At 45.1% G+C, this 16034-nt stretch overlaps 1 protein-coding gene across 2 annotated transcripts in view; it reads left to right on the top strand.

Moving 5' to 3' along the window:
• The window catches only part of Rfx4 (regulatory factor X4), a 155140-nt gene that overhangs the window by 115227 nt on the left and 23879 nt on the right, over positions 1–16034 (top strand). For both annotated transcript variants that reach the window (XM_021205782.2, XM_021205780.2), the window contains exons 12-15: positions 1341–1435; positions 1836–1953; positions 12987–13106; positions 13482–13643. In XM_021205782.2, coding sequence (XP_021061441.1) covers positions 1341–1435; positions 1836–1953; positions 12987–13106; positions 13482–13643 — 495 coding nt within the window. The remainder of the gene's footprint in view (positions 1–1340; positions 1436–1835; positions 1954–12986; positions 13107–13481; positions 13644–16034) is intronic.

The following is a 16034-nucleotide window of genomic DNA, read 5'->3' as shown; positions in this document are numbered from 1 at the left end:
CGCGCACGCGCGCGCGGAGGGTATTGTTGTTGGTTGGTTGGTTGGTTGGTTGGTTGGTTTTCGTTTTGGGGTTGGGTTTTTTGGGGGGAGGGGCTCTTTTACTATATAATCATTATTGTCACCCTCAGTGACTAAAGTACACTAGCCCAGACACAGAGAAAGAACCCCAGAGTCACATCTAAAAGCTGGTTCTAGGTTCTGCCATGTAACTCACTTGCTTTCTGGCTTTGAGTAGATCAATCAGTCTCAATAAGACACAGCACCTTCTATCAGTGACTTTTCCCATCCCTGTGGTAAGATACCCTAGCAAAACCAATGAGAGAGAGAGAGAGTTCATTTTGGCTCACAGTTCAAGGCTGCAGTCCATCATGGTGGGGTGGGTGTGGCAGTGGGAGCTTAAAGTTGGGCTTGTTCAGTTCGGGACCCCAGTCCATGGAATGGTGCCTCCCCTCCAAGTTAAGATAGGTCTTCTCACTGAAGATAACCCATCTAAATAATCCCTCCAGACAGTCCCAGAGGTTTATCTCCCAGGTGACTCTAGATTCTGTCAAACTGACAATGTTAGCCACCAAACACCTCATCTACAATCTGAGAAAGATGGATGCACTTTTAAAGCCCGACTTCATGCTAAGCATCAGGACTATTTGGCTCCTTCGAGAACTCACCAACCAAGCAAAACAGAACACATTGGCTGGCTGTCTCACTTGGGAAAGAACTGCTCAGACTCATGGAGAAAAGAGGCATATAGAGATCTTAAATTGTGTCTATATTTACTTAGTTCCACTCCAAAACCCACACCGAAAACATGCAGTGAAAGAGATGGCCCATGCAAGTGGCCCCAGCCTGACACCTGCTTCCCACAGTGCTTCCCAGTCTCCGAGTACTTCTACCCTTAGTCTCCTCAGCTGATGCTGAAGGCAGGGCAGCGGGAGCAACAGGCAGCTTCATGTGATTAGTATGTAGTCAGTACACACGCCCTGGCACTGAGAGGCTGGGCAAGCTACTTACCCAATAGAATAGTGGTGCAAAAACATTACGATCACTGTGTGTGCCCCATCCCTGGACAGAGTGCAAGAGATGGTAATGCCCTGCGCCTAATGGTTGAGTAAGGCTTTCCAGCCACAGCACAGATAACGTACCAAACAATGCTGACCGGCAATGAGAGAGGAACCAGCAAAGGAGACTTGACACGTATTGAGCTGCTAGCCAGTGCTATTGATGAGGTAGTAAAGGCATGCTAAAGATGGTAACATGCTACGAGAGATAGCTGTGCCTTTAAGAATACACCTCTACGGAACTCCAACTTGAGTAAGGTGTGTCTGCCTCTGCTTCCTTTACAGTGTACCAGGAGTTTGACCACCTGCTGGAGGAGCAGTCCCCCATCGAGTCTTACATAGAGTGGCTGGATACCATGGTAGACCGATGCGTTGTGAAGGTTGGTAGGGCAGAGCAGAAGGGGCAGCCATGGCTCCTGAAGGTGGTTGCTGGTCTCTATGGACACCTAAGTAGCAGAGAATCCCAGAGTGAGCTGCCTAATACTCCACAGCACCCACAGAGCCCTGGGCCTGCCACCCTGGGAGGAGGAGGGGCAGAGACAGGAACCTCGGTCTCCTATTCCCGACTCATCCAGGTGTGTGTCCCCTTGTGACTGTCCACAGTGTCTTGGGGTCAGATTGCATTCATTCATGTGTTTATTCTGCTAAAACCAAAAAAATTAAAAACAAAAACAAACCTCACAGCTTCAGAGGCTTTGAAGGTGTACAGGCCTTCCCTCATTTTTCAGAGCCAGTAGTGAACAAAAGACAGAAGGAATAAAGCCATTTACTTGCTTGTAGGTGGCTGCCAAGAGACAAGGGTCCCTGAAGAAAGTAGCCCAACAGTTCCTGCTGATGTGGTCTTGCTTTGGTACGAGGGTGATCCGGGACATGACCTTGCACAGTGCCCCCAGCTTCGGTAAGACTATTCTGGTGCCATACATGCTAGAGCGTGCGTGCACGCATATGCACACACAAACACACACACACACAAACACACACACCATACACATACCCCATACTCCCCCACACACCACAACACACAACATACAACACTCACAAACACACACACACACACACACACACACCACACCATACATATACCCCATACTCCCCCACACACCACACCACACAACATACAACACACACACACACACACACACACACACACTATGCAAACACTTTTTTCTGGACTCTGTACTGAGTCCACCTCTGTGAAGTCATCCACAGCCTCACAGGCTGTCGTCTCTGAGGCCACAGGGACGTCAGGAAGGCATCTGTCGGGGGTGGGGCACGACACTGTTAGGCTTTTCTGACAGCAAGAGAGCACTGAAGGAATGCTAACAGTGGAGTAGCGAAGCAGCCCCTGTGAAAGTGAGGTTTGCTGACAGAGAGACCTGCCAGCATTTAAGGACATATGGGGGCAGTGGCCAAGCACTCTTCACCAGGTGTCCCCAGTGTCTGCCATTCCATGGGGGGGGGGGGTCCTGCAGAACTCCACCAGCTGTGGTTGATCTAAGATGGTACAGACAGGTCTGGGAGTTTAAGCCTTTGCAAACAGTGGGACTGACACACCAGGGTAGTGTTCTCCTGCTTCTCATTTAAGACTGACTTGTGATGTTTGATTAATATTTCTTCAGCAATACACTCTGCCTACTCTCTAGAAGAGGGTTTCTGCACTTGCATCCCTTCTTTTCCTGGTCCCTTGGGTCACCCCAAGTCCTTACTTACTATCCTCCACTGGGATGGTGCTTGAGATCCATCTCCAGGTCCTGTCTCTGCAGGTAGAAACCTGGTCCCCCACTCAGTTAGGATAGTGTGCTACCTGTAGGGCACAGTTGCCCGCTTTTCAGTAGAGAAGCAGTGTGTTTGATCATGATCATCCACATTGTCCATAGAAAGACATCATCTGGATATTCAAGATTCTCAAACACCGGCCTCTGTTTTCCTGGTGTCTCTCCCAGGGGCGTTGGGAAAGTGTCTGGGTAATTGCTCCTAGGGTGTCTTCCTGCAAGTGTAGACAAGATCCCACTTCTTAGAACTTCAGATTAAGCCAATCCATCCTCAGCGTCTTCCGGGGTTTTAATCTGACACTTTTCCTTCTACATTTTATGAACCTGGTACCATTTCCAAGGTGTGTCATACAGTGAGGTGCCACCGAGGCAGAAGGCAGGCGCATTCTTTAGGAAGTCTGTTGACCCACTCAGAGAGGCCTTCTCTTGGTCAATCGCTTCCTCTTCTACCCTGGAGTTCTCTGAGCCTCCCCATGCTTCAGCTACAGATAAACTCTCTTTGAGCAGAGGTATGGACATGCTCTGGTCACCGCTTTCTGGGCAGTACCATCAGATGTGGCATTTTGATGGCTTGCAGCCCATGAGGGTTAGTGTTAGCACATGTTACTCATAGCTCTGGAAAGATCATTAGCGTGTGACTGCTTTTGCTTAGACATATGGCTGAGTGGTATCTTGACATTTTTCTTTCATTGCTTCAAAAGCAATGATGAGACTGTTTTCCACACAAGCATATGCATGCACATGCATACACATGCACACAGCGAGCATGCTCCCCTCCTCTCTTATCCCTCACTCTTCCTTGTGCTGGAGCATGGAATATGCATACAGCCGAGCTCCATCACACAGGAAAGGCAGGGCTTTCTGTTGGTGTTTTCATTTGCAGGTCATTTGCTTTGGCTGAGTTAATAATCAATGCAAAAATGGAAGCCTGGACAAAACAATTGTGGTTTATCAATACCTTGAATTTTTTCCTGAAATGTATGACTCTTTAAAAATGGGTTAGGTGGGCTTATTTCCTTTCTAGTCACACTGTTTTGAGATCTGCTGGAAACTCAGGTAAATGGCAAATATACATATACATGTATATGAATATGTATAAAATTTTGATCACAGTCACCCAGACTCAGGTGAATAGCGCAAACGGGCCAGACAACTTTATTTTATCTATAATGATGCTTTTATATTTTTGAATTAAGATTTTTTTTAATTGAAAGTGATGAGAGAAAGGAATAATTATTACTGTTGCAAATTCTAGCAGATGCCAGGAGCAGTGAGCAGCATTTTATAAGTGCGAGGACAAATATCGCCAGCCTAGTAAGAGTAAGGGCACAGAAAGGTATATTCAGTTACATACGCGCACACACACACACACACACACACACACACACACACACACGGGGAAGAGAGAGACGTTAACCTGATTTCACTCTTACGGTATTTTCCTCAGCCTTGAGTGGGTTTGAAACAATGCCTGCCTCTAAGTCCATTCAGCAGACTCTGAAATGGTCCAGCTCATCTGACTCATTGTTGAGTTTTGCAGCTTGGGGCGACAGGCAAGTTGAAAGAATGTGCGGCAGACAAAAGCCCAGCTCCCCCTTTCTGCCTGTATGTGTCAAAGCCCCAGTTGGTGGCTGTGTTTGGGTCATGCGTTGGCTGTATGAAAACAGCTAATTAGGAAAAAGAGCCCCCTGTTCCCTGGCCCCCTCCCCGGCTGCATGGGCCAGCTCTGTGTATCTTATAACTCCTGCAAGGTCCTCAGCATGGTAAATGGTGTGCGGTTCGTACGAGTGCCAGCTTGGCAGGCTGGCCGCCACAGTGATCTTGGGAAATACCCCAAAGGACCCTGGCAGACTCCACCTCCTCAGAGCAACCCGGTTGGAAGATAGGTGATACTTCATTCCCCTTGGTTGCTTCTCACTGTCGTCTCCCTAATGCCTTTTCTCTGGGTCTGTCTTTTGATCCGGAGTAGCCAGACTTTTCTACTGTAAACAGTGTCTCCGGAAGAAGTTCGCAAAGGTAACAGGTGACAAACATTGGTCCTGGTGCTGTTTGCCACATGAAGGCTTCTGTCTCAAAAACTACTCCTCCATAGTCAACTGATCTGATTTCCGTTCAGGGTATACCCGAGTCTCCCTTTCACCAAATGCCCATTTATTTCACTGTTGTGAACGTCTGGAAAGTGACAGTAGCTTCTGATGTACTCTAGAGCAAAACTATCTGAAAAGACAGCCGTCGGGGCAGGGCTGTGCATCCTTCCGAGTGCCACTTTTCTACAGGCTTGTTTTATTGTCCAGCATCAAAGGCCACCTCCTGGGCTGGGGCTGGGAGGCCCCGTGTGCATCTGTCAGGGACCTGGACACAGTGATAGGGTCTTCCAAACTGCTTCCTTGCACTCAGGAGTTCTGGCTTCCCATCATCCAGAGCCTGCTAAACAATAGGACCCGATGTTGCTCCTGTTGCTCAGACCCTCTCCAAGTCATGAGAGTGTGAATTTCTGTCCCTGGTCTAGGCCCAGAGAGAAGGAGGACCTGCAAAAGAGACTGAGTTTTTCCAGGGAGAGAGCATCCTCCTCAGCTCAGGTGTGTGCTCTTCCAATAAACCACCCTGACTCACCTGCCTTTCCCAGCTCAATACCGAGGGGAACTACTAAATCATGTTTACGGAGAGCCTAATAGATTTTAGACGTTATATTAGTATCTTTTTCCTCTTACTGCCTCCAGTACATCAGGTGAGGAAGCTGGGGTAGAATTTAATAAGGACTTTCCTAGAATTAGGTCTATAGTAAGGCAAACAGTAGCCAACAATAGGTATTTTAAGAAACATATAAGATCATTTATGTCTTACTTTAACTCTTCAAGGCAGATGGACATAGGTTCCCTCCCCGAGGGTAGGAAGGGAGCTTGTTGGATCTCTTCGCCCAAGCTCAAGGAGGCAGCATGACAGAGCTGGTTCAAACCCAGATTTGCCTGTCTCACCATAAAACCCACACTCATTCTGACCACTGTGACCCAGACTCACAAGGATGGCACAAAAGAGCCAGGCAGCTTCATTTTATCCACAATCATGGTTTTCAATTTTTGAATGAAGATTATTTTAAAATGTAAAGCGATGAGAGAAAAGAATACTCATTAGACTGCTGCAAATCCTAGCAGAGGCCGGGAACAGTGGAGCGGCATCTTAGAAGTGCTGAGGACGAGTACCACCGGCTGAGTAAGAGAGAGGGCGAGAGGAAGGCACACCCAGTTACTTAAAGACCAGGAGAACTTGGCACCCCAAACATACATCCAAAAGGATGTACTTGAGCAAGAAGGAAAAGAAAGGCAAGGACAGGCTGGCGCCCGAGAAACAACAATTTTCTGATTATCACTGTTACCTAACAAACTGCCCCAGAGCAGAGAGGCCTGTAACAGCCATCTCATCACCTGGACAGGGTCTTGTGATTAGTACCCAGGGTGACTCGGGTCTGTATGTGACCGTCCAAGGGTCTAGGGCACACAGTAAGTTCCTTCCCAGTCTGTTGGTTCAAGAGTTCTAGACCTTCCCTCCCCTAATCTTTAATGCAAAGGATATACATTGGGGAGCCCTGTTTCATATGAGAGAAACATTTATGTAAACAAGCTTAATTAGCTACTCCTTTCTACATTTGTCATGTATGTATGTATGCATGTATTATGGGGGGGGGCAGGGGAGGAGGCATGCCACACAGCCCGAGTGTGCAGGTTAGAGGCAACCCTTGGTCAGCTCTCTCTTTCCACCATTTGTGTTCTGGGAATTGAACTCAGGTCTTCAGGGTTGGCAGCAAGCACCTTACCCACTGAGACCCATTAATGGCCCAGAAACTAATCTTTATGTGTGTTCTTTACAAAGACAAAGTCAAGTTCTAGGGGAAAATATAGACTGTGGAGTAATGAGAAATGAATGCTGAAGGAGCAATTGAAACGTGGAGAGGTCTTTTCTCTACTGGAACTACTAAATAACTTCAGATTGCCAGAAATGCATATCTATCTATATATGCTTTTAGAGTAAACACGTAGAATGTATATATAGGATGAATGAAGAGACTGTCATTATGACAACTCAATCATAACTTACAGGGGAAATTCAATACTATGAACATTTAAGATATGGCAAAACCTGGGGAGATACAGAACATAGGTGGTAAGGTTCAAAACAGCCAGACAGTGGAAATGACCATCAGACTAAACGAGGAAGTCTATTCCTGTGAACGTAACAGGCAAAAGAGCCAGGCACCTCCATTTTAGCCACAATGATGGGTATATATAATCCTTGAGTTGTGAAAATCACCCATTTGAAAGAATAGAAATTAAAACTGGAAAGCAAAACATCCATTTCACGAGCTAATCTCAACTTCAAACCTGGCCAGGAGAGCTGGAGAAAAGACCGCTGGGACTCAGCTACATTGATTCCAACAGGCAAAGCTGGAGAAGACCTAGTTCATCCAGGCTGTTTTGTCTGGGACAGTCTCTCTCTGTGGAGCCCTGGATGGCCTGAAATTCACCGTTTAGACCAGGCTGAGAGCAAACTCACAGAGATCCACCTGTCTCTGCCCCATGAGTGCTGGGATTAAAAGTGTATGCCACCAAGCCTAGCCTATTCTTTTTAAAATCAGGGGTAATGGTGGGTGTAATGTCTCAGGGAGTGAGTACAGGTGCTTGCTGCCATAGCTGATGATCCCAGCTTGACCCTTGGGACCTACAGACTAAACAGAACTGACTTCCAGAAGTTCTCCTCTGACTGACACATGTGCACAGTGGCACATGTGTGCCTTTACACCCACTTCACATATACACACAGTAAGATAGATAGATAGATAGATAGATAGATAGATAGATAGATAGATAGATAGATAGTCAGATATCATGATTGATAGGGATCTGCCAAAATCTCAAGTATGATTCAAAGCCTACTCATGGCTAAGCAGCATCCCATATCCATGGATTAAAAAGGGATGTCATGTGGCCATCCCTATAGTTTATAGAGAAAGGAAAACATTTCTTTGCAGTCACTTGCCATGTATGACTTCTGAGATACTTTGTAAAGAAGAAATGAAAGAGAATATTAAAAAGCATTTTAAAATTTCTATATCAGGGGCTGGAGGGATGGCTCAGTGGTTAAGAGCACCAACTGCTCTTCTGGAGGTCCTGAGTTCAAATCCCAGCAATTACATGGTGGCTCACAACCGTTTGTAATGAGATCTGATGCCCTCTTCTGGGGTGTCTGAAGACAGCTACAGTGTACTTGCATATAATAATAAATAAATCTTTAAAAAAAAAATAAAGTAAAATCTCTACAATAAACAGTTCGCCAAATGGCGATGTACTTTAAGCGTTCCCATTTAAGCCCTAAAAAGCCAGGAATAACGTCTCATACTCTCCAATAAATATGTACTAGAAGTCTAGCAAATCAATTAGAAAAGGATATATATGGGTTGGAAGAAAAACACAAAAAAATCATCTATTTAGAGATACTATGAGAGACAAAGAGAAGAGAGTCCAGAGCTGACAAGATGCTTCAGTGGGTGAAGGGACTTGCTACCAATCTGACTACCTGAGGTCAACCCTCAGGACCCACCAAAGGTGAGAACTGGGTCTCACAACTCGTCCTCTGACCTCCACACACACACACACAGATACACACACACACACACACACACAGATACACACCCCCCCAAGTGTGCATACACATAATAAACATAATAAAGGTTCTTTAACAAGAGTCTATAAGCTACTATAGTCTTGGTAAGTTACATTTGTTTTTATAAAATAATTGATATTCTTAGTACAACATCAAACTATTATTTAAAAATAGCATTGTTCATAGTAACAAGTGAGTCTGAAAAGTACCTTCTGATAATTCTGAAGGGCAAGGGTTAAGATCCGCAAGGCTCTGTGGCTAGGACACATCCCTGTCATGTCAGCACTCAGGAGGCTGAGGCCGGACCATTGTAAGCTCCAGTCCAGCTTGTGATGCGCAGTGAGTTCAAAGCCAGCCAGAGCCACATGATGAAACCCTGTCTCAAAGAAACAGACAGGGGGCAAGAAGCCCTTCAAAGAAAAAAAATATGGCTCATGTTTAGAAAGATTCAACCCTCTCAGTTCTCTTCAACGTATAAATTCAATGGACTTCCAGCTCACGTCTCCAATTTCTTTGAATATAACAACCTAACCCTTGAATTTCTAAGGAAACCTAAAGGGTTAGCAGAGTGAAGATGTTGTGAAGGTGAGGGCAAGCAGGTGTAGGGACAGGCTCAGCCGACACTCAGTGACAGAGGGTGGCATTTGACCATGCTAGACTCTTGAAGCAAAAGCCCAGAGAGAGCAGAGCCGGCCTGGAGGGGAGCCCCATCTTCAGATCCACACTTCCGGATCAAGATAAGAGTATGAGGGACTTCTAATGAGACAGGAGGGGCTCAGACCCGTGGACTTACTGTGACAAGAATTTTAGGATGACTAAAATGAAATGAGATGCCCCAGCTTCCATAAAGGAAATATCTACATGAAAAACAGCAACAATGACAAAAAATAGACCTTAAGTTTCTTTTTAAAAAACCACAAACACACATACAAAGAACAAAGCATGAGCAAAAATACTTCCAAATGAATGTTGACATTTGAATGAATATATTGATTAGCATCTATCTTGAATGTAGAACAATACTCAGTGTGAGAGGCATGGCCAGGCTGCCTCTGCTGGGTGTATGTTAGATACTATAAGTCATCCACATGAAAATTTTGGAGAAGAGACCCTGATATTTCTGTTTTAAACAGCCCTGAAATAGTAGTACCTGTAGTCCTGCAACAAGATGGAGTGAATGATGTCAGAGCCACTCTGTACTTTTGGATGGCCGCAGGGCAATTATTAAATGGCAGCCACAGCCCATCTGCCAGCCTGCCCTCCAAGGCTAAGCACCCCCACTCTGGGGTCACCTGTTCTCATGGTAATTTCAGATTTTAAAATAACTTGCTCATGCCGCCATTTCTCCATTTGTCACTTGTGACTTAGTTTTCTTACCATGTTCAGGGCTCAGTTCTGGAACTCCAGTCATTCTAGGAATGACACATTGGGATTTTAAACTTGTGCTTAACAAGTCCCATAAACAAAGTGAAAGTATTTCTAAAAAGACATCAAAAGAAGAGGGATATTTTTCGATAGGTATATCTATGAAATTATTAAAATCCAGAATATATTGAATCACACTCTAAGGTTTATCTATCTATCTATCTATCTATCTATCTATCTATCTATCTATCTATCATCCATCATCTATCCATCCATCCATCAATCCACCTATCCATCCTTCTATTGGGGCCTGGGGATATCTGGAAGTCAGAGGACAACCTGTGGAAGTTGGTTCCCTCCTTCTACCATGTAGTCCCAAGGAAAGAACTCAAGTTGTCAAGCTTGGTACAAAGGTCCTTACCAATTGAGATATCTCCTTGGTCTTTAAATAATTATTTTTTAATAAAAATACTCCAGTATATATAGAAAATAAGAAACAAATACAAACAGCAATTTACAGAAGAAGAAATTCAATAAGCACATGAAAAAAACTTATGTCTTTGTGGTGATTAGGTTACTGCAAAGTTCACACCCTTTCTGCCCCACAACTTAACACAGTATAGTAAAAATGAAAACCACTCTGGTAGGCAATTTGGCACTCTCTCTTAACACTGTATGGGCAGGTGTTCTTGGGATTTGATGGTTGGACTTCTAGACCTACACACTAAGAGACAGAGACAAAAATAGTCATTGTAGCCACTTTTCAAGGATGAAAATTTGTCAGCCACCTAGCTTTCAACAGCAGGAGAAAGGATAAACTGTGGTAGTGAGCGGCCACTCAGCGCTAGCATCAGCATTCAGCATCAAGTGCATGGACCTACAAGTGGAAAACTGTCAAGAGCAGGTTGTGGAGTATATGTGTCATTTACATCACACTAGAAAGCTACCTGTGTGTTCTCTACAGAAATAAGTGCACAGTAACAGTATAAAACACACATGAACCCTAACAGATTCAAGATTACTGATTTATTCAAAGAGACAGACATAAAGAGTCAGGGAAATTATAGCAAGGAAGGGGCGATCTTTCCTTTCAGTTAAAAAACATCCCATTTAAATACAGAAAAACTGTTAAGCATATCATAAAGCTATATGGCAAGTATACAAATGTTCATATTAGAAAGCTCTCACTTTCTATAAGCTGGGAAAGTTAGGCCAGATGTAAGAAAATTCTAGATTCTATCAAATGCAGTTGAGTAGGTTAGCATATAGCAACAGTCTCTTTTTGTCTCCACTGCTCTTATCATAGTGGCCTTTGGTGATCACTAGCTCAGGGCCTGAGCAAGTGGTTTATACTTCCTGAGCCTTCACCCCACCTTCACACACGCACGCGCGCTCGCACGCTCGCGCGCACACACACACACACACACACACACACACACACACACACACACACACACGTTAGCTGAAAAGAATAAAACTGTCACAGTGATATTGGAAGGTGTAATGGCTTAGTCCAGTGCATATGGTAGGTAGAGTGGAGGTCTGCTTGACCATTCCTTCATTCCTGTAGTGTATGTGTGCTGAGGCTCTGCTGTGTTCCTGACGCTGCTGGGCACAGAACAGAGGACAGGAGGGATCTTCATAAATCCCTGTGTTTGGAGCTACAGCCTCTTCTCTCCCTCCTCTCGGCCTCCTCTCTCTCTCTCTCTCTCTCTCTCTCTCTCTCTCTCTCTCTCTCCCCCACCCCAGGATTTCTTCTATATTTTCCCTTCCCTGTGGCAATGACACCCTGGCACTGAACTGCTTATTGCCCAGTAATCCTAATGGATTTTTAAGGACACTGGCCCTTATAAAGTCAAGTTTCAAGCATCCCTAGACCACAGCACACGCCTCAGAGACCACAGCATGATTGTAGGCAGGGGCAGTAGCTCTACAAAGCTCCTGACTATAGAACAACGGGAAATTGGAGACCTATTGGATGTGCGTTGATGGTCTCTATGGGACTTCCTGAACAAATACTGCTAGGTAAGGCACCCCCCTTATCATCCAGAGCTTTTTGTTTTAATTCATTAGTTCATAGATGTTTAATTCCATCCATGTTGACTTAGACCAACATCCTAGCAAATAAAATAATTTCTTATGAATGCTTCAAGTATTTGATGTTAGCTTTTGGCTTTTTTTTTTTTTACTGTAACTGAATGAATCACAGTCACTGTATAGTTCTTGAGATAACCGTTATCATTTATTAAGCACCTAGTGTATACGTATCCCATCCTGCTCCGGAAGCTTCACTGTCCTAGGGAAGATTGCATTGCATCATAATTAAACAGCAACTTCTGTTCCGAGGCAATGGGTTCAAGTCTGGACCTGCCACTTAACTGTGTGGCTTTGCGTGTTTGTGACTCTTTGAGCCTCATTTTCCCCCTTTGTAACAGAGTACTACTTCATATGGGTGAGGAGTAGATTATCCAGAGTACTCACTCAGTGTGCATCTAACTGTCTTTCTTATTTAAGGGGATGAGGCAGGGTAGGCTAAAACAGAAATCACAATACCATCTGTACTGGTTGGCTGTAGACCTCAGAGAATGCTGAATACAGACTGGTGCACAGGACAGTCTTTAAAATGAAGGTTCACTCTCCTCCTTAAGGAATTACCAACTTCAAAAGGAAGAGTACTCCTTGGGAAATCCCAACTCTTTCCCATCTGGTGCCTTTTCTAAAAATCTCCTGTGTCTCCAAAACATTTAGGGCCATAAATCTGTGATTGTGAATGTATGATTTCAATTCTGCTTCTGGGATTGTGCCAGGTACATTGATTGCTACACACCCATGAACTAAAGGGCTCGTTGCAGCCATGGATGTGCTTATAGGATGTGCTCCAGAAAGAATGGGAATGAGCACCACTCACTGTGCTGAGCTGGGCAGAGCGAGGAGTGCCCAGGCTAGAATGGGGGCTTGGCTGGGAACCTGACCTCTCAAGCGGAACTAATGGGCTTGTCTGGGAGTATGGTGAAGGTGGGGAGATCCTGAGAGAGAGGACTGTGTTCCTGAGCACTGGTTGGAAGACACAGCAGCATGTGTGCGGTTGGCCTGGTGAGGGGATGCATGCCTCACTTTCTGTCTGCTCTCTCCACACCAGGGTCTTTTCACCTGATTCACCTGATGTTCGATGACTACGTGCTCTACTTGCTAGAATCTCTGCATTGTCAGGAGCGGGCCAATGAGCTCATGCGAGCCATGAAGGGAGAAGGAAGCACTGGTGAGTGGAGCTTTACAGGAGTATCAGAACGTAGCTATCTGACTGACAGAACTTGCTTCTGTTTCCTTAAGTCCACACAGCCAGGAATTTAGCTGTGCTAAGTTGGTCAGATGCTGAGAAATCAACAATCTCTTCCTCTTTAGAGTGGACACTTGGGTGTATGGAAACCATTGAAGGGTGTTAAGCAAGGACTGACTAAGAGGACATAGATTAGAAAGCGGGTTTTTTTCTTTTCCTTTTATTTCCTTTCTCTTCCTTCCTTCCTTCCTTCCTCCCTCCCTTCCTCTCCCCCCTCTCCCCCCCTTTTTTTTGGTTCTTCAAAGGCATGTGGCCTTGGGCTTGGGATCTAAGAACGAACCTTCTCTCTGTTTGCAGCAGAAGCCCAGGAAGAGATCATCTTGACAGAGGCTACCCCACCAACCCCTTCACCAGGTCCATCATTTTCTCCAGCAAAGTCTGCCACATCTGTGGACGTGCCACCTCCCTCCTCCCCTGTCAGCAACCCATCCCCCGAATATACTGGTCTTAGCACAGCAGGTAAGGGATGGGGGGTTCTCCAAAGTGCTGGGTGGCGACTACATGTTGAAAGAGATTTCTGGGAAATGGGTCTTCCTCAAAGCACAAAAAGGAATATCAGAACTCAGGAATCTTCCTGGACTTGGGAAAGGCTTACAGGCCTCAGGTTATTTATGACTACATCTTCCATATGTTGCTGTTTTCAGCTGGCAGATTAAACACATGATAAACCTCTATTCCCCAAGGTAAGCCACTGAAACTATTAAGATGTCATGTAAGCTAATATACAGGCATCCTTGGAAACAAGAGACATGGACCCAAACCTGAGCAATGCCTCTGGAAAGATGGCAAGGCAAGACGCCACACCAAGCCACAATAGGACAAATTGGGACAGTGGCTGTGAACAGAGTTGATCTTGGGCTAAGCTCAGACCACACTGAGCATGACTTGTAGAGCTGATGCCACTAGAAGGCTGCTCAGATGGGAGGCCCACAGCCCAAGACACACACTGTGTCCTCTGTGTCCTCACAGGCTGACCACACTCAAGAATTGCCAAAAGCCTCAGTAAACACCCATACTAAGACAAGTGAAGGGACCCCAAAGAGATACTTTTATGTCATTGTTCATGAAAGTATGTATAATAGTCTAAAGGCAGAACGGATCCCCTGTGTGTCTGTTGCCCATCCATGGGTGAATGGATAGAAACATAGTATATGGTATAATATTTCTAATTCTAACATATAATAACATGACTGAATCTTGAAGGTATTGTGCTAAGTGAGTTAGCCATGAAAGGGCCGGTGTCTGACTCCACCTGAACAGGGACCCAGAGCAGTTAAGATCAGAGAGTGAAATAGCATAGAGGCAGGGGACATAAGGACAGAGTTTTAGTTTGGGAAGACCAACAACTCTGGAGGACTTAATGTCACTAGGCCCAAAGTGGGCTAACTGGGAGGCTTTAGGTTAAAATGTTTTATCACAACAATAACAACAACAACAACAACAAAATCACCATTGCTGAAAGCACAGCCCATGAAAGAGGAACAGCACAGCACAGCAGGAAAGGAAACAATACAGCACAGCAGGAAAGGGAACAGCACAGCACAGTAGAAGAGGGAACAGCACAGCACAGCAGGAAAGGGAACAGCACAGCACAGCAGGAAAGGGAACAGCACAGCACAGTAGGAAAGGGAACAGCACAGCACAGTAGAAGAGGGAACAGCACAGCACAGTAGAAGAGGGAACAGCACAGCACAGCAGGAGAGGGAACAGCACAGCACAGGAGGAGAGGGAACAGCACAGCACAGTAGAAGAGGGAACAGCACAGCACAGTAGAAGAGGGTACAGCACAGCACAGCAGGAAAGGGAACAGCATAGCACAGCAGGAAAGGGAACAGCACAGCACAGCAGAAGAGGGAACAGCACAGCACAGAAGAAGAGGGAACAGCACAGCACAGCAGGAAAGGGAACAGCACAGCACAGTAGGAAAGGGAACACTACATATTCATTCTTGAGAGTCCAAGATCTTCAGGAAGAAATAGATTCTCTTGAAAGAGAGTAGAGAGAAAGAGGGAGAAAGGGGGGAAAGAGGGAGAGGGGGAGAGGAGAAAGGGAAGAAGGGAGAGGGAGAGGGAGAGGGAGGGAGGGAGGGAGAGAGGGAGAGAGGGGGGGGAGAGAGAGAGCATACTAATATCTCAATGATTTTACAGAACACAGAAATATGACTTAGGGTAACAACTTTCTTTCCTTGAACCCTGAGGTGATTAAATAGAGGGTGGGGTGAGGATGGAACTCACTGCTAAACTCATTGAATAAAATTAAAGACATCTCATTGGCCCCAAAGAAAACAGATAATCACCAAAGGATTGATACTAGACTTCTCATAAGTGATGTGATGTACTTAATGCTACTAAGCCAAAAATGGTATAATTGATAGATTTTAGATTAAGGTGTTTTATCACAATAAAAAAAAAAAATCACCATATCACTACTGGAAACACATCCCCATCAGAGGAACAGCACACACAGTAGGAAAAGGGAGAGTTATATATTCATGAGAGTCAGAGGTATTCAAGAAGAACTAGGGAGGTAGTGAAAGAGAAACACATAGGATGGACAGAAAATAAAAGCCAACTGAAAGAGAATTAAAGGAATGAGCTAAGAAATTCTCTGATAATACATTCACTGCAAAGCGAAAGAGAAACGTATAAGAACTATGCTGGTCTTAGATTCAGTATCTGATGCAGAATTTTTAACATGCCTTGAAAACGTTCCATACAGAATACCTACTACATAAGTGTTGCATGTGTGTGAGAAGGTACTGTGTGAGTGCATGTATACAGAGATGTTTTCAAAGGACCAAGTCCTATGCTGAGTGGTGTGCTCGATATGAACATGACTATGCCAAGGGGA

Source organism: Mus pahari, chromosome 9 (genome assembly GCF_900095145.1).
Source record: "Mus pahari chromosome 9, PAHARI_EIJ_v1.1, whole genome shotgun sequence".
Lineage (NCBI taxonomy): Eukaryota > Metazoa > Chordata > Mammalia > Rodentia > Muridae > Mus > Mus pahari.
This window is presented reverse-complemented; position numbering and strand designations above follow the sequence as displayed.